The sequence below is a fragment of the Neomonachus schauinslandi genome, chromosome 6, assembly GCF_002201575.2.
Source record: "Neomonachus schauinslandi chromosome 6, ASM220157v2, whole genome shotgun sequence".
Lineage (NCBI taxonomy): Eukaryota > Metazoa > Chordata > Mammalia > Carnivora > Phocidae > Neomonachus > Neomonachus schauinslandi.
In genome coordinates, this window is record NC_058408.1 from 99,210,860 (window position 1) to 99,233,520 (window position 22,661).

General features: G+C 44.9%; 1 protein-coding gene across 1 annotated transcript; it reads left to right on the plus strand.

Annotated features, from left to right (window-relative positions):
• Positions 1-1,855: 1,855 nt before the first annotated feature.
• On the plus strand, positions 1,856-22,661 carry EIF4EBP2 (eukaryotic translation initiation factor 4E binding protein 2). The gene is made up of 3 exons (XM_021699645.1): positions 1,856-2,076; positions 19,321-19,506; positions 20,492-22,661. Exons 1-3 carry the CDS (start codon positions 1,932-1,934, stop codon positions 20,521-20,523), a joined length of 363 nt encoding a protein of 120 aa, XP_021555320.1. The 5' UTR covers positions 1,856-1,931; the 3' UTR covers positions 20,524-22,661.

Sequence of the window (22,661 nt, forward strand, 5' to 3'; positions counted from 1 at the left end):
CACAAAATCAGTTCCATGTCATGCTTTGGCCCAACGTGACCACCAATCACAATATTTGCTTCACTGTGTAAGTTCTTTTGTTTGTGTCTTTACTAATTGTTTGGCGCTCTCAGTGGTGAGGTAGTTGCTGTTTTCCTTGGGCGAAACACTCAATATCTCTTAGCTTCAATTTCCTCATTTGCAAAATGGGAATGACACTAGCTGTGTTGGTGGTACCCATGAGTCTCTTGCCAATTCCATTCTGGGTATGTTGTGGGCAGAGCCAATGCTGCCTAGAGCAGCGGTTCTCCAAATGTGGTCTGGAAGTCCCTGCGGGGGGCGGTCCCTGAGGCCCTTTCCAAGATTCTGTGAGGTTTCCTCTTTTCATCTACTTACCTGTGTGAATCTAGGTTTCCTTCACATACTTGAACCAAAATAACACATCACAACAGATCGAGTGCAGAAACAGACGTGAGGCTGCAACTGCTTTTGACCCTGCAATTCCCCTCTAGGAATGCACTTCACCAGAGTGCAAGGCTATAGGTTCAGAAATGACCTCTGAGGGGTGCCTGGGTGGCTCAGTCGTTGGGCGTCTGCCTTCGGCTCAGGTCGTGATCCCAGGGTCCTGGGATCGAGCCCCACGTCGGGCTCCCTGCTCGGCGGGAAGCCTGCTTCTCCCTCTCCCACTCCCCCTGCTTGTGTTCCCTCTCTTGCTATGTCTCTCTCTGTCAAATAAATAAAATCTTAAAAAAAAAAATGTTTGCCAAAATGTAAAACAATGCCACTATTCTCAGTAATTTCTTTTTGTTTTGGAAAATAGAATTTTTAACATAAAGATATGTTGACATGTAATGACATTAACTTTATAAGTTAATGAACACTTTTTAAAATCTGTTTTAATTTCTAATACAGTGATTATCAACTAGATAAAACCACACAAAGAGAAGCTCTTTGGGATCCTCAGTAATTCTTGGGAATGTAAACTTTGAGACTGAGAAGTTTGAGAACCCCTAGAGGAAAGAAGAGCGTTCCAAATCAAGATTTTTCAGGTACCTCGTGTTCTTAACCTTACCCTGTGTTCCAGTTCCCTTCTAACACAGTACTCATCCTGGCGACACGGGTAGCTATTAATCTCTTTGTTTTCTTAATGTTTATATGTTGCATTATGTGTGTATATAGGGACTGTCTCTGGAGGGATACACGAGTATACAGGGGCACCAGTGGTCTCCCCGGGAAAGGGGAACTGGGAAACTGGGAGACAGTGGTTTACAACCTTTCAGCTCTGATTTTTTTTTCTAACACATGGCGCATGCATCGCCTATACTTAATATGGAGCAATAAAAAGTAAAATTACACTTTTGTTTAGATGGCTAGAGAACGGAAGTTGGCTCAAGTAAAGTGGTGTTGACCTGCAATCGGAAAAAAAGCCCACCTAAGTTTTCCGCACCTACCTTCGCGCGGCCCACAAACACTCCGCGTATACTCCCTCGGACTCGCGGCCGGCCCGCCAGACTTCAGTCCCTCCCCGCCCGCGGCCCCGCCCCCTCGCCTTCGCCCCGCCCCCGCCCCCCGCCCCGCCCCCTTTACGTCACCTCCGCCGACCCGTCTCCCCGAACTCCCTCTGGCTCCCGCCTTCGCCCGCTTCCGGTCGTCGTCGTCGCCGCTGCTGCCGCTGGTGCTGCTGCTGCTACTGGGGCTGCTGGCGGAGGCCGGAGGATCGGGCGGCGGCGGCGGCGGCGGCTGAGAGGGCGGCGGCGGGAGCGGAGCGGGACGAGGGAGCGAGAGGAAGCGAGCGAGGAGCGAGCGGAGCGCGCCCAGCCCCGCCCGCCCTTCCGCCCGCGGGAGCAGCCGGAGCAGCCCGGGCCCCCAGCCGCCGCCGCCACCGCCGCCGCCGCCGCCGCCCCCCGCCTACCCGCCCGCCGGACAAAGCCCGAGAGCCCGCGCGCAGAGCCATGTCCTCGTCCGCCGGCAGCGGCCACCAGCCCAGCCAGAGCCGCGCCATCCCCACCCGCACCGTGCCCATCAGCGACGCCACGCAGCTACCTCATGACTATTGCACCACGCCCGGGGGGACGCTCTTCTCCACCACGCCGGGAGGTGAGCGCCGGCCGCCCCGCCGCGGCCCGGAGCCTGCAGCCCGTTTCCTCCGCCGCGTCCTCGCCGGCCTCCCGCCGCGGGCCTTTAACTCAGGGCGTGTCCAAGCGTGGCCGCCTCCGCAAGCGCAGCTCCGCCAAAGCCCCCCAACCCCGCCCCCCAGCTTCTCCAAAGCCCCCGTGAGACTGCTTTCGGGAGCCTTAACTTTGCATTCTCTCTTGGCTGCAACTCGATTCAGCGCGCGCCCACTCTGGGAACGGGGCTCTCCCGTCGCTGGGCGGGGGGGGGGGGGGGGGCCCTTTTTCCCCCTTGGGGGCAGCTTTCCCCGCCCGACCCAGTTTTCCCCCCTCTGCCTCCTCCTGGGCCGATTCGTCTACACTTGGCCTGGCTCTCGTTCTGCGTTGCCTCTGCCTCTTGCCTGTCGTGCATTTGTGCACATTAATGCTTGATTTTGGAGCTCTGTCCCGGGCCTTTTTAGAAAGAACAGGCAGAGTATTTCGCTCTTGGGACTCTGCGATGACTTGTTTTGCTGCTTTTAGAACGGCAGGAGGAGGCTGGAATGCAGAGTTTGGACGCCTCGCCCAGCGTTATCCTGCTTTGACAGCATTGTTTACTTGCTGGACGAGGCCCCACGAGAGGGGGGCGGGGAGTCCCCAGGCCCAGGCTATGGGAGAGAATGATAAAATAATACTCAAGAAATAGCCAAGAGAAAGGACGTGGGGGTAGTAGAACGCTGGCAGCCCTGACGATAGGTTTTTGGCGGTGACGCTTTGGGGGATAGATGAGGAGGGCATTGGCAAGAAGGGCACCCGGGTCGGTGGGATTGCTTGGTTCTGGGGAAGGGCAGCGCAGGGAGAGTTTTCCGAGCATTGCTTTTCGAAGTATGACCAGGAACTGTTTACAAGGAAGAACACTGGGGTGGAGGTGAACCACGTTGAATTTGTCACGGGAAAAGGGAGCTCAAAGGTTGTGTGTTCCCTGACTGGGCTGTTCTCCAGGGGGAGGGGACTAGAGAGCAATCTTGTGGGACCTTATTGAAGGGATGGCGCTTCATTTTAACTTCGGAACTTTGCCTTCTTTTGGTGTTGGGGTGGCCTCTCTAGAGGGTTGAACTTTGCTGGCAGCCTCTGCCGGAGGAGATGGCTAGCTTCGTTCCTGTGGGCTGGGCTCACCAGTTGTACTACAACCAATCCGGTGCAGTTAGGCCCGGGTGATCCTTGAATTGGTTGCACAATAGCAAGGCCCACAGAGTAGGAAGACTTTTTTGCCAACAACAAGGGATAAAAATCGAGGAGAGAGCTCTACAGAGGAATCCATCCAGGCCACTCTAGGGGACAGGTGGCTGCCTTGGAAGACTTTAAAATGACCCAAGCAGGAGGAGTTCATCAATGTTTTTGGATAGCTGGGCTTAGAGAGGCTTCAACTTTGCAGGACAGTGGGATGACTCCGTGAGGAGAACCCTCCCTCGTGACCTGATCTGTTCAAGGCCAGCCCCTGAGCATGCTTCAATCCTGCTTTTTGATCGTGAAAGATTTTGGCAGACCAGTATCTGCTCCAGATAGAGTTGTCCTGAACTTGAGTTGACAGCTTTTAAGAAATGGGTACTGTTTTCCAAGGTGATAGGAAGGGATTTATAACTTCTTGCAAAATTCTTTGTGGTACTGGTCAGTAAATGCCCGCGCTTCCAGCCGTTGAGAACATGTCGTGGTTAACAACTGCACTCAGCTATTATTTATGCGGGGAAGGAACTGAACTTTTAGCTATATATTAATCATTATTCCCCTGATGGAAGAGCCACAGAGGGGGTACCTTTCGGGCATATTTCAAACAGCCAAGCTACCTTGCTTTTAAAATAAGGACATAGTCTTTAAGCATTGCTTTAAAGATAGAAGCCTGTTTCATAGTCTGGATTAGTTCCTTAAGTGCTTGGAAAGATTCTGCCAGAAATACTGATTCATTTACCCTTCCTTCCAACTTACAGTCACTACTGCTTTCTCAAATATCACTTAACCTGTCTCCCGATAGTTTCTGTACACAGTTTTTTGTTTCAGATTTAAATACTTGTCATCTTAGCTCATCTATTACATTGAACTTGTATTTATTGGTAGAGCAGGTTGTAATCTTTGGATTTTTAGCACGAAGACTTAACATAAAGCGTTTATAGGATATAGCACTGTTGGGATTGGATTTAATCACTCTTAACTAAGTGCTGTTTAGATGTGCAGTAGTTACTGATTTAATATTTCCCCCTTTGGAAACTTTCCCCTCCTCTGGTGGTTTGCTCATCTCTCTTGTACATTCCTCTCTCTCCCACCATATAATTGAGCCAGGGGAAGATAGTTTTGTTATTTGGTTTCCTCCAGGCACCTGAATTAATGTGATTAGGTATTTTAAATGAGTTTTGTGGGCCTAGTGCAGTGCTTTGCACAAAAGAGCACCACAAACCAAAGTAGGAAAATGCAGTCCTTGCTCTCAGTGATCTTAAAATCTTGAAGGGGGTTGGGGACTGATAAGATTTTTTGTTTTAGAACAAAAAAAAAAAAAACGTATAGAATCCAGTGCTAACATACATTTCAGGTGTGAAAACATTTAGAAAAATGATAGTAAGCTTGCATGGGAAATCTCTCTTTAGTGGGAAGGAAGGGGATTAGCATGTCCTGTCTTCAACTTCTGGAAACCTTCTGGAGTGTCATACACGTGTTGGCAGTATTCCAGGATAACAGTTGATGTGCTGAATGCCCTAAATGATCAGACTGGGCAGGGACATTCACAACATAGTGAACTTATGATTTCTTCTCCTTTGAGAGTCCTTTATTTTTTGGGGATCAGAGGTTACAGCCTACCCCTTGGGAAGGTTTCTCAAAACTGCCTTCTCATGGTTTAGGAAATGAGAGGTGGGTGGAAACGGACTTGCTCTGACCTTTGGATTTCTCAAACTGCTAGAAGAGTACCTACCTGTTTTCATTGTTGAGGAGGAACATTTTTGTTGAGTAAATTCAAGGCAAAAAAAAAAAATGCCCTTGGATTTTATTTTACTTTGTTTTATCTGCCTGTGGAGGAGTGAGGATGCTATTTGGCTCTTCCTTTGAGAAGCTACATCTAGCCTCAATGGAAGGGAAAGTTACTGTAGTTGTCTTCACTTTTATAACACTTTGGTTAGCTGGAAGGCACCTGATGCTTTCGTAAGTTCTGAACTTTCTCCTTCTAGGAGTGTTGTGCTCTGGGAAACGAACAGAAACAGAGAGAACTCTTTTAGCCTTCTTTCTGCCTTTCTTTTCCTGCATAACATCCTCATCAGCTGTGGAAAAGTGCTGTTGCCATAACAAGAGCGCCAGCGGGGAACTAACTGTGATGGTCTAAAATCTTGTTCGGGCTGCTGTTTCCTCGGCCAGCTGGAGAGTTGCTGTGATGGGTTCGCTGGGTCAGAATTACCTGAAGGCCATTGCAAGGGTCTGGAAATAAAGAAGGTAGGAAGAAGGGAAAATAATCCTCTTGGAGTGAGCTATAGTAAAATAAGAGTATTTGAGAGGAGTCCAAAGTTTTGGCCTGGTTCCCTTCCTGGGAGATGAATAGAGCTCTATGTAGATCTGGGGAAGGAAGGTCAGTTTCTGACTGTTGTGAAATTTCTAACTCCATGACCTTGGGTTGAGTTTATTCTAGGCCAAAACCTTCTGAACCAACAAATGTACTTACTTGGCTCCCTAGCTTCGTTATTAACCAAAGGACTTCCTTATGACGTGGGAGAAGTACATGAAAAGCATAATGAAAGGTGTTCAGTCCCTCTGCCTTGTGTTTGAGGAAGATTGCATTTACTTATCTCAGAGTAACCCAAATTATTAACATGTTTGTCATTCTGTGGGAGATTCAGCTGAGGTCTCATATTCATCAGCTGCCAAAGTATATATTAAAGAAGATGTACTTCAGTTTTTATGTTGGGTGCATTTTTTGCTCACAGAGGATTGAATTCTGGGGCGCCTGGGTGGCTCAGTCAGTTAAGCGTCTGCCTTTGGCTCAGGTCATGATCCCGGGGTCCTGGGATCGAGCCCCGCATCGAGCTCCCTGCTCGGCGGGGAGCCTGCTTCTCCCTCTCCCACTCCCCCTGCTTGTGTTCCCTCTCTCGCTGGTCTTTCTCTGTCAAATAAATAAATAAAATCTTAAAAAAAAAAAGGATTGAATTCTGAGCCTGGGGGAGGCAGCAGTCTACGTCCTCAAAACATATAGCAATGCACTGTTTGAAAGCCTCTGCCTGTCCTCAGTCAGATGCAGTCTGACCATGGAAGACAGCTCTTACAAATCGATAGTGTAGCCATGTATGAAGGCCCTGTGCACAGCTCCTTCAGCTCGCTGAGGCCTGTTGTGGGCAATAGGAAGAGCGAAAAGTGATGAGTCTGTAACCTGACACTAGCAGGGTTACTCAGGAAAGACTTAGGACTGGAGTCTTAACAACAATTTTCTAAGAGGGGTCTTGCAAAGGGGTCCCTGGATGGCTCAGTAGGTAGAGCACACGACTCTTAATGTCAGGGTCTTGAGTTCAAGCCCCCTGTTGGCTGTGGAACCTACTTAAAAAAAAAGAGGAGTCTTACGTGGTTTGGCTGCACTGTAGGCTTGATTATGTGTGTGTGTAAAAATGTGCAGATCAGATAGGGTACAGTTAATGTGGAGTAAGCTAGTTCATCTGGTTGGAGAAGAATACAGCCTGAGCAGGAGAATGGTTTGTTGGTGAGCGGCAGAACTTTTTTTTGGCTTCCAGGTCTTTTTAGGAACGATGTAATATTTAAACGGTTTTTGTTACTCCATGTATAAATAATAGAACAAAAGTCAGTTGAGAATTGGAGTCATTCACCTTACTGAATAGGCAAGGCCTAGACTCCCATTTTCAAATTTGTTCATCGTGGAACTTGGTTTTGCGAAGGCCCCTTAGAACCCGTGTTTTAACAGGCAGCCGCTGTGCATCCTATGGGTGGCTAGTTTTTAAAGGTCCCCTGCACCCGTTCTTGGGCCATTGCTTGAAGCCAAAAGCTCAGAAATCCCTGAGTGTTTACATCTAAGTAAATCTTTCAGATCTTCAGGATGAATGCCCTGGCAAACAGAAGCTGTTCAATTCATTGAGTGGTTTAAGAAAGTAAAAACTTTAACAAGCAAGGAGAAATGAACTGGAGAATGCAATTCAATTCGTGTAGATTCCATGGGATTTTTAGTAGACAAGAGCATGTCGTCTGTAAATAGTGATAGTTTTATGTCTCCATGGTTTATCTGAGTGCCTTTTATTTTTTTGTGTCTAATTGCTCTGGCTAGAACTTTCGGTACAGTGTTGAACAGAAGTGTCAAGATAGTGTGAACAGATGCCCTTGACTTGTTCTCAGTGTTAGAGAGAAAACATCTAGTCTTTCACCATTAGGTAAGATGTTAGCTGTGGGTTTTTCATAGATACCCTTTATCAGATTGAGGAAGTTCCCTTTTCTTCCTAGTCTGTTGAGTGTTTCTATCATGAAAGGGGGTTGGATTTTGTCAAATGCATTTTTTTTTTTACTTAAATTGAGTTGATTGTGTGATTTTTGTTTTTTATCCTGTTGACATGACATATTGTGTCAGTTGATTTTTGGATGTTGAACCAGCCTTGTATTCTTGGGATAAATCCCACTTGGTCATGGTATATAATCATTTTTATGCGTTGCTAAATTTGTTGTGCTAATACTTGGTTGAGGATTTTTACATCTCTATTCAGAAGGGGTATTAGTCTGTATTTTTCTTGTGATGTCTTTGGTTTTAGAATCAAGGTAATACTGGCCTCATTCAATTCTGATTATTTTAGAAATGGCCTGCTGCTTCTAGCAGAAATGCTGACTATTTACTGGTGAAGGTAGACCATTGTTGTCTAGGTCTCTTAAGAGACACTTTTCAGAAAGCGTGAGAGGCTTGTGATTCTTCATCTTAAGATGTCGTAATTAATTGTTTGGGCCTCAGAGGAGCCCGTGTCACCCCGAGAGACTGTTTATGTTAGAGTCAGGCTGCTTTTAGGTTGAAATGAAACTGTTCTCTGGTCAGGTAAGTTCCTAGAATCACGAATAGGCAGTAGATAAAAACAGTGACCTAGACCAGGGCTCTCTAGCCGACTCTTGCCTCTCACAGACTTGGTTGGTAGACTTCAAGCTCCTTACTTGAAAAGTAAGCGAAAAGTGGAAGATGTTCATAGATAGGCATTATTTTTATTTTTTAAATAAGTGCCCAAGAGGAGGGAACTTTGGAAGAAAGCAGACCGTTGGAATGAAAGCCAAGTTTGAACCTGAATGTTTTCCCCATACCAATAGCAGTGATCCTTCATTAATTATTAGTATTACAGACAGAGGCTGAACCACATCTGTGAAATCTAATCCAAAGAACTGATCCAGGACACAGTCAGCAACCTGGCAGATCCAGTCAGCATTTTCCTGGAATCAGAGTGAGGCATTTTTGTAGAGATGATTTATTTTGGGATGAATGTTCAAGCCCACACAGAAGTGGATGTATTTGAGGGGCGCCTGGGTGGCTCAGTCGGTTAAGCATCTGCCTTGGGCTCAGGTCATGAACTCAGAGTCCTGGGATTGAGCCCCGTGTCTGGGTCCCTGCTCAGCGGGGAGTCTGCTTGTCCCTCTCTTTCCCCCTCCCTCTCAAATAAATAAATAAAATATTTTTAAAAAATAGAAATGGACGTACTAGATGTACTTTATTATCACCCAGATCTTCTGACAGTCAGGGCTAGACAGACTTAAAATAATTTTGACATTTACTTAATATTAGTTTGTGGTTTGTATACCATTTTGGACCTGGTACTAGCTAAAAAGATAATCTTTTCAACTGATGTTGCAGCTGAGACTCGAGAAAACCAGATTTGCTTAACGTACCTAGTTTATTTGTGTTGCTCTCCTGACTCCTGGGTCACTATGTGTCCTTTCACAAATACTTTTAACTTCTCTGGATATTAGTTGCTTCATGTCTAAAATGACAGGCTTTTGCCAGATGTTCTCTAAGCCTCTCCTAACACTAGACCTTCAGTGTAGGAACACAGTCATTATCAACTTCCCTTTCAGCCTAGGCGTGTGTTCTGTGATGACTGTGTCCTAAGTGACAGGGCCAGGAGCCATCCCTTGACAATATCTTGGAAGTCGTTGCTCCCAGTTATTGAAACTTAGAGTTAAACAAAGGACAGTAGGATTGGCTTTTCACAAACCTTAGACGTCTCCCATTTGCCATAGTACTTTGGTCATACTAAGCTATAAGATCCTGAGGCTCCAGTTGTACCTTCTGTTGATGTAAAAAATTGTCCCTCTCTTGATTTTATTAGCACTTTAGGGATTTGATGGTGGCCCACACTGAATGTGTTTTGGCCACCATCAACCTCCCTGGAGGGGGCTGGCTTAGGCAGCTTTTAGTTTCCTCTGGGTTATCTGGCATAGAGCTTTTTAGGAGTCTGTCTTTTTATCCAGAGTCTCCATGAAGAATAGATGTTTAAGCAGACATTTTTTTTTTAAGTGGCAGTGTGCCAAGCCCCAGGATATGCACCATGGCTACCAGTCATGGCTTCCCCCAGTGTCTGGTCTGTTGTGCATCTGACCCAGTTCTGGCCAAATGAGATGTAGGGGAAAGTCTGCTAAGGGTTTGCTGAGAAAGATTTTCTCTTGGATGGAGAGAGTCCCCTGAGGGAAGCCCTGTTTAATTCCACACTCCCCCTTCCTCCTTGAACACTGTTGTGTGGGGGTGAAGGTCCATCTTAGCCTTTGGAGGAATTTTGTCACCAGCTTACTCAAGCTATGCAATTTGGGCAAGTTACTTGATGTTTCTTGTTCTGAGCTGTCATTTTGCATGCATAGATGCTTGCTTCTAATATAGGAAGCAGCCATAGTTAAACAGAACTTTATGCTGGGGACCCTGTGAAAGTATAGTAATGACTACCCTGTTCAGTTAACCACATTACAGTGGGCTTTCTCTAGGTGGTTTAATTTGAAGTTAATACAATTTCTTGAAAGTATATAGCATAATCCCTGGATTAATTATTTAAACTAAGCTACTTGGTCTTGAAAGAGACCCTTAGGCTTGAATGACCTCGTTTACGTACCTAACCATCTTGGTAAGCGTAAGTTTGGGCCTCTTTCATTGGTCTTCTTGGTCCTTGCCATTTTGAAAATTACTAGTTTTTAGATCAAAGGGTAGAAGCTTTTTTCCCCCTCCTTTCTGTTCTCCACTAAAGGAACTTTGTTTTTACTGTTTTCCTGGTAATGTCAGCATCTAGAAAGCAATGGGGTCAAGGTATTAGATTTATCTTAGGATCTGGTCGTTAAGGGATGAAGAAAATTTATAAATGTCTAATGTTAAAAGATTTTAAAGTTCTTATTTGTTCTGAAGTCCAAACATGTAGACTGAAGTAATATATGCACATTTAAAAAATAAGATGGAAAGGGGCGCCTGGGTGGCTTAGTTGGTTAAGTGGCTGCCTTCGACTTGGGTCATAATTCCAGGGTCCTGGAATTGAGCCCTGGACTGGGCTCTCTGCTCAGCGGGGAGTGAGCTTCTCCCTCCCCTTCTGCCCCTGTTCCTGCTCTCTCTCTCTCTCCTAACAAACAAATAAAATCCTTAAAAAGAAAAAAAAAAAAAGAAAGAAAAACAGAAGCACCTAAAATGCAAAGTAAAATGCCAGTAGACAACCGCTTTTAACGGTTTTTGTTTCTAGTGCTTTTATTGGTTACCGCTGTTGCTGTACATACATGTGCACCACAATTTCTTGGCTTGTTAATGTTAGATAATACCATTGATTCCCTGTCATGGAAGATGAGTAATCTGGAACACTTTCATTATTTTCTCCCTCTCATTTCCGCTCCCTTCTCCATTTATCAGTTTTTGTAAATTGTATTATCGGTTCTGGTTCTTCTGATAGTTACCTTTAAAATGTAAAATAATAGAGTCAAAACCTCCCAGTCACAATCTGTCAATTTAGCTCTCTGTTATATAAAGTTGTACCATCCATCCCGTCTCTACTTCCCTGGTAGTTCAGCTTCTCCATTATTTTGACAGTATCAGGGCCTGCAACATTTACATACTCTCCTATAAGTATTCTTCTTTGCTTTTATTATAGTTTGATCACAAATTGTGAGATCTGGTATATAGCATATATGATATTTTGGTTCTTAACTTTTCATGGCGGTCATGATCTCAGAGTCCTGGGATTGAGTCCCATGTCTGGTTCAATCCAAGGGGCATGATTATCTTTATAGAAAACGAAATGGAAAACTCATTGGAAGGAAAAGCGTCCATTGTCAAGGTGAAATAGAGAATTTTTTTTTTTTTTAACACTCCCATCAAATGATCAAAATCACGGCGCCCTCCCTTTTTTTTTTTTTTTTTTAAAGATTTTACTTATTTCTAGAGAGAGTACACACCCGGGGGAGGGGCAAAGGGCGAGAGAGAATCTCAAGCAGACTCCCTGCTGAGCATAGAGTCCCACTCGGGGCTCGATCTCACGACCCTGAGATCATGACCTGGGCCAAAATCAAGCTGTCTAACGCTTAACTGACTGAGCCATCCAGGCGCCCCGTGGGCCATTTTAATGTTATATTCAAGGTATGTCTTGTATGGTCTTTTGTTTTCCTTTTTCAGGAATTTAGGATTAACTGACTTCTAGTTACTTGTGGCTGCATTGGTTGACATGAAACGGGCCTGACATAAATGTGGCGGGCTCTTTGGATGAAACGTGGATTACCAGCAAGTTCTTACTTTAGAAAATAGATGTCTGTGCATGCATATGTATAAGAGACCTTGAGTATTGTAGGTTTTTTAGTTTTTGTCTTGGAATAAATATAATCTCATGGTAAACACAATATATAACAAAGGAAACAAAGGTTTTTTTCTTGCCATTTTGTTCATAGTCGAATCTTAATGTTTTTCTTTGAATAGTTTTGATTTTTTTGAATGGTCAGGTGCTTTTGAATCACACCATAGATCCTTAGTCACTGACAGGCTGATTCCCCACTTTTGCTCTCTATCTGCTACAGTGAAACTTTTTTAGCTTGCAGCGATCTAAAATTCAAACACCTAAAATGCTGTCCTTTGTGCTCCTGTTTTCCCTGGCCATATTTGAGAACATTAGTGGCAACCCTTAAGATTCCAGTTCTTCAGGGTGTCTTCTCTTCTGAATTAATTTGCTTTGTTTGCATTCACAACCAAATGTATTTTAGGAATCCACTAAAAAACTACTAGAATTAATTGAGTTTAGCAAGGTTGCAGGATACAAGACTGGTATACAAAAACCAATTGTATTTCTATACACTTTCAATGGACAATGCAAAAAAAGGAAACAGTTCCATTTCTAACAACATGAAAATAATAAAATATATAGGAATAAATTTAATGAAAGGAGCACAAAACTTATACTGTGGAAACTACAAAACATTGTTGAAAGAAATTGGAGAAGACCTAAATAGATGGAAGGGCATTCCACATTCATAGATTGGAAGACGGCATTCTTTTTTTTTTTTTTTTTTAAGATTTTATTTATGTATTTGGCAGAGAGAGACACAGCCAGAGAGGGAACACAAGCAGGGAGAGGGGCAGAGGCAGAGGGAGAAGCAGACTCCCCACCAAGCAGGGAGCCCAGTGTGGGGCTCAATCCCAGGACCATGGGATCACAACCTGAGCTGAAGGCAGACGCCTAACCAACTGAGCCACCCAGGCACCCAGGAAGACGGCATTCTTAAGATGACTGTATTTCCCAGATCTACACGTTCAACACAGTCCCGTCAAAATTCCAGCTGGCTTCTTTGCATAAGTTGACAAGCTGACCCTAAAATTCATACGGAATTTTAAGAGACCTAAAATAGCCCAATTTCAATAATTATTACAAATCAAGACAGTATGGTACTGCCATAAGGATAATCATAGATCAATGGAATAGAATTGAGAGTCTAGAAATAAACCCATACAGTTACGGCTATTTGATCTATGACAAGGATGCCAAGACAATTAAATGGGGGGAAATAGTCTTTCCAACAAATGATACTGGTACAACTGGATATCCACACACAAAAACTGAAGTTGGACCCCATGACTCAAAGACCTAAATGTAAAAGCTTAAAACTATAAAGCCTTTAGGAAAAAACATAGGCACAAATCTTTATGACCTTGGTTAGCAAATAGGTTCTTGAGTATGGCACCAAAAGCACAAGCAACAAAAGAAAAAGACATAAATTGGACTTTGTCAAAATTAAAAACTTTTGTGCTTCAAAGAATACCAATAAGGGAAAAAGCAACCTACAGAATAGGGGAAAATATTTGCAAATCATGTGTGAGTAAGGGACATGTATTCATAAATATAAAGAACTCTTAAAACTCAAAAGTAAACAGACAACCCACTAGAAAATGGGCAAAGGATCTGAATAGACATTTTTCCAAAGAAGATGTCCATTGGGATGGCCAGTAGGCATATGAAAAGATGTTCAAACCATTATCCATCAGGGAAGTGCAAATTAAATCAAACCACAGTGAAATTTAAGAAACAAAACAAACGAGCAAAGGGGAAAAAGGGAGGGAGAGGCAAACCAAGAAACCAACTCTTCACTATAGAGAACAAACTGATGGTTACCAGAGGGGAGATGGGTGGGGGGAGGGGTGAAATAGGTGATGGGGATTAAGAAGTATACCTGTTGTGATAAGCACCAGGTGTTGTATAAAAGTGTTGAGTCACTATATTGTACACCTGACACTAATATTACACTTTGTGTTAACTAACTGGAATTTAAATAAAAACTTTAAAAAAATCAAACCACAATGAGATACCACTTCACACCCATAAGATAGCTATAATAAAAAACATAGCAAGTGTGGGCTGCCATGTGTATACCCTCACATACTGCTGGTGGGAATGCAAAATGGTGCAGCCACCTTGGAAAACAGTCTGGTGGTTGCTCAAAAGATTTAACACAGAGTTTACCAAAGAGAAATGAAAACATATGTCCACACAAAGATAGGTACATGAATGTTTATAGCAGCATTACTCAGAGTGGAAATAACCCAGATGTCCATCAACTGATTACTTGATAAAATGTGATATATACGTGTAATGGAATATTTGACAATAAAAAGAATGAAGTACTGAGAAATACTAAACATGGATGAACCTTGAAAACATGCAAGTATAAGAAGCAGTCACAAAAGATCACATATTGTATGATTCCATTTATATGAAATGTCCAGAATAGGCAAATCTGTAGAGACAGAAAATAGTGGTTTCCTAGGGCTGCCGGGGTGGAGGGGGACTGCTCGATATGTATGGGTTATCTTTTGGGGGATGGTTGCAGTGTTCTAAAATTGATCACGGTGATGGTTGCACAATTCTGTGAATCTGCTAAAAACTGTTGAATTACACACTTTGAACTATATGTGAATTACATCTCAGGAAAGTTGTAAAAAAATGGATTTTATCGCCTCTGCAACGTCATAGAAGTTCTTCAAAGTTTCCTTTATATATCACACATTTAGGTAGACTCTGTACTGCTTATTTCCTAGTTGGTCAAGTTACAGTTCTTTAATGCATATGCTATTGCTAATATATAATTTAGAAATAGAAAGCTTGCTTTCATCCTGTGCATTGTTTTTCACCACCTCATCCCCAGAGTTCCAAGCTTGGCATACTGCAGAAGTAAGAATAATCTTGTTCTGACTTGCAAGTTGAATGTTAGTTTAAGAATATCTGACAGTGAAACCTCACTCTTTTGAAACCTAGGCATGAACAAAAGTGGAGGTGATACAGCAAATATGCAAAGTGCATCCACTAAGGCTCCTTTTATTCACTGGAAAGCCATCAGGCCCCCTCCCAGCCCGTTTGCTCTTTATTTTACATAGTGTTCTAATAAGCGAATCGCTGATTGCAAAGTCCCTACAAGGATAGAAGAAGCATCGGGTTAGGATAGGTGAATTGTGCGTCCCCCACCCCTCTTCCCCAAGTTCGTAAGTTGAAGCCCTAACCCTCAGTGTGATGATCTTTGCAGCTGGGGCCTTGGGATGTAATTAGGTTTAGATGAGGTCATGAGGCCCTCATGATGGATTAGTGCCCCTAGAAGAAGAGGCACTAGGGAGCTTGCTACCCCCTCCCTCCCCCCTCCCCACCCCACCTAAGGACACATTGAAAATGTGGTGGTCTGCATATGCAGAAGAGAGCTCTCACTCAGCGGAAGCAGACCATGCTGGCATCTCCATCTTGGGATTCTCAAGAACTGAGAAAATAGATTTGTTTAAGCTGTGGTATTTTTTTTTTTTAAGATTTTTATTTATTTATTTAACAGAGATAGAGAGAGAGCATAAGTAGGCAGAGCGGCAGACAGAGGGAGAGGGAGAAGCAGGCTCTCCACTGAGCAGGGAGCCTGATGCAGGGCTCAATCCCAGGACCCTGGGATCATGACCTGAGCCGAAGGCAGCCGCTTAACCGACTGAGCCACCCAGGCGCCCCTAAGCCGTGGTATTTTGTTGTGGCAGCCCGAGCTGACTGAGACTTGGGGAGAAAGGGGGTGTTCTCAAGCCTAACAGGGAGGAAACAATGAGGAAAGGGGCACTTGCAGGCTATTTGAATTCTGTACAGTGGAAGGAAAATAAAGCGCCTAGGCTCCCAGAGTTCGTAGGCCACAGCATAGTTTATGAAGTGATCTTCAGAATGGTGACCCCCGTTCATCAAGCAAGGGTCAGATTGTTTTCTGTTTAAGGTGGTAAAAAGTTTTAAATCTGTACAAGAAAAACTTCCATCCAAAATAATTTGCATTATTCACTTTTTGAAAGTTAAACTGTTTTCTGCTATCCAATATGACTCGTGCCTCATAATTTCCAGATGCCTTTTTAAGTTGTTACTACAGTTCTTATTTTTCAAAGCAAAGAGGGTGAAGGTAGATTTTTTACTTTCCTTGTCCTAAAATTGTATTTGAGACAGGATATAAGACCTGTGTCTCCTTTCCACTGGGGACGAATGATTTCCAACTTTTCCAAGTGTTCTCCGGGGGTTGGAGGGAGGCATGCAGAGGTGCTCTGCTAAGGTTAGGTTTATGGTGTGAGGCCTGTCATAAATGAGCTGTGGGCCTTTGCCTCTCAGTTATTCTAAAAGTAAACATAGGAAGATAATTCTAGCCCACTCTAGGACTCGGAGACTTCCCCTGTGAAGTTTTCAGCCTTTGCCTGCCTCATTTAGCCTTCAAAATGAAAGAGCTGACAGGTAACAGTAATTAGAGCTGTTGACCTGGTTTGTGCCATGCTGTCCTTCAGAGATGATCCTCTCTAGCATCCCCTTTTACTACCAGCGAGGCCCCCTTTACTATTCTGAAATGAACTTGGATTATAGGACCTGCCTGCTCGCGTAATCTTTAAAACTGCGTATTTCTGTTCTGTAAGCAAAAATAAGCAGATTACCTAATTTCTAAAATACATAAGTACCTGGGCCTTGGCAAACTTAGAAAACTGAAAAACAGAAACCGCTTCTACCAGTGTCTGTCGCCCTCCCGAGGGGGCAGTAACAGCCCTGCCATCCTGCTGCGTGCCTCTGGAGAAGCCGCACTCGGGGGACCAGTGGGGCGGCCCATCCGCTGCTCACCCCAGTGTTCATACGTAAGTGGCAGTTACCGTCTGATTCCTTTCACTTCCAACCCTGTGGCCCTACTCTGGGCGTCCCGGGCAAAGAGGCAGAGTGCAGAGCAGGCTGTGCTGGGAGTCCGCACACCAGGGGCTCGGTTCCAGTGTTGCCTCTCGTTTGCTCGGTGAGCTCCATCAAGTCACTTTCTGGGTGTCCACTTCATCTGTCAAAGTGACCCCCCTAGCCCCTTCCGTCATCCTCTTCTCTTACTATTTCTTTCATATTTCGTCTATTCTCAGATCACTGTTACTAGGCTTTTGGTAGAAGATTGAAGTCAGGTTCTTTTTTTTTTAGGATTTTATTTTTAAGTCGTCTTTACACCCAGTGCAGGGCTGGAAATCACAACCCCTCGACCAAGAGTCACACGCTCCACCCACCAAGCCAGCCAGGCGGTCCCAAAGTTGGGTTCCTCACTTTAATGAACAGGAGAATGCCCGAGGAACTTAAAGATAGGGATTTCCAGGTTCGAAGCCCCAGGGATTCTGATTCAGGTAGAATATTTTTAAACAAGCTTTCCAGAGGATTCTGATGCAGATACCTGCAAAAATATACTGTCCTAATAGGTGCCAAATATGGCACGGCATTTGTCTTAGTACTTTATCATGGAGAGCCTGAGAGCCAGATAGTTTATTTTCACCTCTTATAAATCGTAAATATGATTGTGTATGCAGTGTAGTTGTAACAGAACTAGGTAGTAAGAAAAAATTGATCTCCTTTGGAGTTGGTTTGAAAGCCTTAAAGGTTTTGTTTTGAGATGCCTACATGTGCTAATGGATGCCCATCTGAGAACATTGCTTCCATTCTGAGACACTGAGTCATTCTTTCCTGTGACAGATTTTGTAGTACCAAGAGGAGAATGTGTTTAGCACTTGATTCTGGTTGTAAAAGCAAGGATGCGGGGGGCGGGGGGGCAAATTGGAGGGTAGGAGTCTCTCTTGGCCATTTTCTCACCTAGAAACCACTAGTTTGACTCTTATTTTCCATCTAGTTGGAAAGAAATGACTTACTAGCATTTGCATGAAACTGTCATGGTACTACTGTGATATGGATCACGAGAAAACCAGAGTTTGTAATCCATTTTCCAGCTACTTAGCATGATGTCGGTATCATCTCTTTAGCGTAAATGTTCATCTCCTTCCTTCTCTGGGAAGACTCCAGAATTTCCATTCTTCTTGCAGTAGATGCCTTGCTTTTTTCCACCCGCTTCCTCACATTTCAGGTAGATTGGTTAGCTGTTTTGTTTTTCTGTTTCCGGAGATGTAGCTGTCACATGTTATTTGAGGAAATCTGCCTGAACCAGACTCTCCTTATGACAGGAGTGCTTTCACTTGAGGATCTGTAAGCATTGACCAGCAGGCAGGAGTATTTAGATTCTCCCTCTTTAAGTGGGTAACTTCGTGCACAATCTAATTTTCATATACTACGACTTTTAACTTACATGCCTGAACCTTTTCCTTCTCTGGATTTAATCTTAGTGTGAGCAAGATGCCTCAATCTGACCACATCCCTTTGTTCTGTAGACAGGGGTGCTGGGTGGCTATTCCCCCTTTCTCCCCTCCTTCAGCAGACATCACTGAATAGTGGCCATATCCTCGACCACTGAGCCAGCTGTGCTCCTAGGGTCTGGAGCAGAGCCCCAGGCGTCCGCTACACTAAGCCATCGTCAAGCATCTCTAAATTGTCGCTTAGTTTTAGATCTTGTTTATAGCCATTTGTACCTTGGGCTGACCATGACAGAAGAAATAGAAGCAGTAGATTTTCTTAACTATTCGTCAGGTCAAATGCAGTCTTCAGAAGGATTGTTGTAAAACACTCTGGTAGCACTTACTGGGATGCAGATTGTTTCGTAAAATAGAGAAGGGTCCAGCTTCTACCACAGCTCTGTCTGGGAAGAATGTTGGTCTCAGTGCCTTTGGAAAGCCTTCAACTTAAAGGCAGCGATCTATCTATTGGTGATTTTTTCACTTGTTTATTATTTCATTTAAAACTTTCTAAATGGTAGAACCAAGGTCACATAGAACTAAGACCTGGCATAAGGAAGTCACAGGCTTTAGAGAGGCAAATCGATAAACAGGTGACCTATAATAGGTGATATGTATGGAGTAAGATGCGGGAAAGAATTTTTTTTTTTTTAAAGGTTTTCCGTAAAGGAAGTGATGTTGGGGCTGAGCCTTAAAGATGAGCGGAAGAGGAGGAAAAGGCGCTCCTCCAGCAGAGGGGCCTGGTCCCAGGCAGGGAACAGAAAGCTTATCCTTTTTGCTTGAACTGTGAACCCTCAAGGGTTAGGTTTAGATGGAATTTAAAATAAATTCCCAGTAATATTATATGGTTTTTTTTTTTTTTTTAAGATTTTATTTCTTTATTTGACAGAGAGAGACACAATGAGAGAGGGAACACAAGCAGGGGGAGTGGGAGAGGGAGAAGCAGGCTTCCCGCGGAGCAGGGAGCCCAATGTGGGGCTCGATCCCAGGACCCTGGGATCACGACCTGAGCCAAAGGCAGACGCCCAACGACTGAGCCACCCAGGCGCCCCCCCTCAACCTTTTTTAAAGATTTTATTATATGTTGATAGCCCCTTAATTTGTTTCAGACTCTTGAACCCTGTTTTCCAGGAACCCGAATCATTTATGATCGAAAGTTTCTGTTGGATCGTCGCAATTCTCCTATGGCTCAGACCCCGCCCTGCCATCTGCCCAATATCCCAGGGGTCACCAGCCCTGGCACCTTAATCGAAGATTCCAAAGTAGAAGTAAACAATTTGAACAACTTGAACAATCATGACAGGAAGCATGCAGTTGGTAAGAGAACGCCAGTTTGGGGGGCCGAGTGGGTAGCCCTGGGAATTCAAATGTCAGTCGGCTACAGGTTGAAAAATTGATGCCTCAGTTACAACCGACATTCGTTTATAGGTCTCTAAGGTTCCCAGCTCCCAACACCCAAGGCTTACTGAACTGTTCTGGAAATCCTAGGTTCTAAATCATAAGTGAATCTAATCCGGGAGCGGGGAGAAATCCAAACTCAGGGCATAGGAAATCCTTAGATGAGTCCTTGAGCCAGGCCTCCAAGTCCTGCCTTGCCTGGGCTGTACTGGACTAGGAGTAACACATAGAATAGAACTGAACAGGCCCCATTTCCATTGCCTTTCAGAAATAGATCTATTTCCTACAAGAAGAATGTCATTTTTGTGGTGCAGGGGGAAATAGGGTTTGTTTCCCGCATTTTCCAGGACTGCCTATGATACCTAGACACACAGACACACACACACGCACGCACGCACGCACACGCGCGCGCGCGCTGAGTAAGGAGTCCACTCTGTCTCTGTGGAAGCAGAAGAGGGAGTAGAAATGGCCAGCTCCTGAGGTTCACCTCGGGTTGTACTCCCCGACCTCTGTGCGGGAGCCAGCATTCTGCCTCCTCAAATTCCAAATGAGCTTTTTCTGGACAATGTGTTGATTGAGAGCAGGGCCAAAGTTCAGAGCCTCCAGAAGAGTTTGCCGACATGATAGATGGCAAGGAGCTCCCGCTGGGGCCGCCTGTAGCCAGAGGGATGCTAGGCAAGTTTTCACTTGGATCTTCTTCCCCAGATCCAACTCCTTGTGGGTTGTTTGAGTGCCATTCTTTTTTTTTTTTTCCAGATTAAAAAGACCAGCCAAAGCAAACAATTACTTGTTTTAAGGCCGCAGAGAATGGGAGAGTTTGGATTCTTTTTTGACCCTCATGCAGAGGAATGACAGAGCTGCTTGGCTTTTCCTTTTGGGCTAAACTTGTCTTGATTCTTCCTAGGGGATGATGCTCAGTTTGAGATGGACATCTGACCGTCCCGCAGGAGCAGCAGGAAAGCAGCAGTGCTGAGGCTGTATACACCGGATTGGGCCCATCGGATCAACAGTGAACGGACAGAGGGGCAGCCAGCAGTCCCATTGCAGCCCCCGAGACCTCCTCTTCCTTCCTCTGGGTGCCAAATGATGCGAAGATGAGCTTCATCTGACCATTTCCCCTCCCTGTTTCCTGTCCCCCTTCCCAGTTACACAGAGTTGATCCAAGATCCTTGGCATATTTCCGTAGACCTAAGCAGCCCACAGAGGAAAGCAGTTAAACTCTGGCTTCCGTAGTCATTTTACAGTTGAGAAAAACCTGTCCTCCCCCACCCCCCATTTTTTAAAAATCCCAAATCAAATATCAACCTGCCAACAATTGCCTGGCTGGGAAGTCTGGGGAAGTGACACAGAGGTGTGGTGGGTTCAGCATTGTCCGTGTCCTGACCCTCTGTCTGCCCTCCCTGTCTCCCACCCGTGGTTCAGAGCTGTAAGAGTCTGGATGTCGGGTCTTCACAGCCATCAGAGGGCAATGGTAATGGAGAGGAGAGCCACTCTCCCTCGTACCCTGAGCTGTTTGTCCTTCAGGCCAGAGTGCAGTTTGTACAGCTCTGCTAGCATCACCCTGCAACGTTTCTGAGGTCCACTTCCCCTCCTTCCTCTGGCAGGGGTGTCTTCTGTCTTTGATATTCAAGCGCCGCTTCCCAGTCCTTCACTTAGCACATCTGTGCAGAAAGGTGGGAGCCCCACCTGAGGGGGGAGTCCTTGGGAAGCAGCAGGGCTCTCCTCTCCTCCTTCCTCCCTGCTAGTGCCCTGTTGCCCGCCATCCCCTTGTATCTGAGCCACCAGGGTGATTCTGCCGCTCCCCGCTCCCGCAACAGGCCTACCCAAGCGACAGGCACTTGGGGGGAGGCCTGGTTCATAGCGTTCTGCCGGGTGACCCCGAAGAATGACCTGGGGAGCGTGCTGAACCAGGTGGGTACTCAGACTCAGTAGTCCTTGCTTTCTAGTCCACCGAGCTTTGGGATAATCATTGTCTCTGATTGCAGTGTCTTATAGTTTGAGTTTAAAAGGTGACTTTCAGAATGCTCTTAGAAAAGAACCAAACTTTTTTCCTTTGTAGACCTGCTGAGGCTCCTGGGATAGATAAGCATGGGCTCGAAAGTGGGTTCTCCCCATTGTCTTGCCTTCCCCATCGTACTCGTTGTCCCTCTCCCTCCCTCCCTCCCTCCCACCTCTCTCTCTGCCAGGCCATTTTTCAAATACACATCAAAGATACCTCAAGTGTTGGTATCTGGTAATATCTCACTCCTCTTATCTGAGGAGTGATCTTTTATTTTTAAGATGACTACAGACCTATTTTTAGATATGTTTTCAATACGATTTTGAACAGCAACTTTTTAATTACACATCTTCCGGTGTTAGGAAGGTGAGAAATGTCCATGGGCGAGTCTGCTGCTCCCTGTCACCATCCTTTGTCTCCCTGAGTCCCTGACGAGCTCTTTGCTTCTCCCTCTAGTTTTGGGTGTGCATGTTTGCAGTTTGTAGTGGGTGGTGTGTCAAACTGGACCATTCTGCCTTGCCATGGCTTGTTTACGAGCGCCTCGTTCTTTCCCTCCCTGTTTGCTTTTTCATGCGCCCCCTCACCCTCCCGACTATTGACTGGCACAATAATCCCGGGAGAGTGACCACCTTGTAGAAAGACTAACACCTCTGTCCTCATAGAACGACAAGTAAAGTAGCCGCTGGTGTCCTGGGAATTTCTGGTCGCATTTGGTGCCCTGAACCCTCTCATTAAGAGACCACATCCCAGGGTGAGAGTAACAGGCCAACTGGCTAGGAAAGAAAGCTGTTTGTTTTTCTTTTGAACTATGAAAAGGCCCTGTTTATGAACACATTTTAGACAGAAGAGAGGAAGGCTGTCCAAGGAACTTTGTTCTGTTTTCTACTACAAAATGTGAATAGTACAAAGAGTGAACCTTCTGTGATGGTTGATGTTTCTCAGGAATAAGCTGGATCTCCAAAATTTGGGGGATGCTTTCAGTCTCAAAAATTGATGATCAAAAAAAATATTTCCTTGTTTGTTTGTGTAATGTATCCCTGTTCTGATTTTAATTAAACTCCCAAATTTCGCTTTC

Coding starts and splice junctions, on each gene's coding strand:
- EIF4EBP2 (XM_021699645.1), top strand. CDS start 1,932: ATGTCCTCGTCCGCCGGCAGCGGCCACCAGCCCAGCCAGAGCCGCGCC. Junction 2,077..19,320: donor CTTCTCCACCACGCCGGGAG/GTGAGCGCCGGC, acceptor CCTGTTTTCCAG/GAACCCGAATCATTTATGAT. Junction 19,507..20,491: donor TGACAGGAAGCATGCAGTTG/GTAAGAGAACGC, acceptor GATTCTTCCTAG/GGGATGATGCTCAGTTTGAG.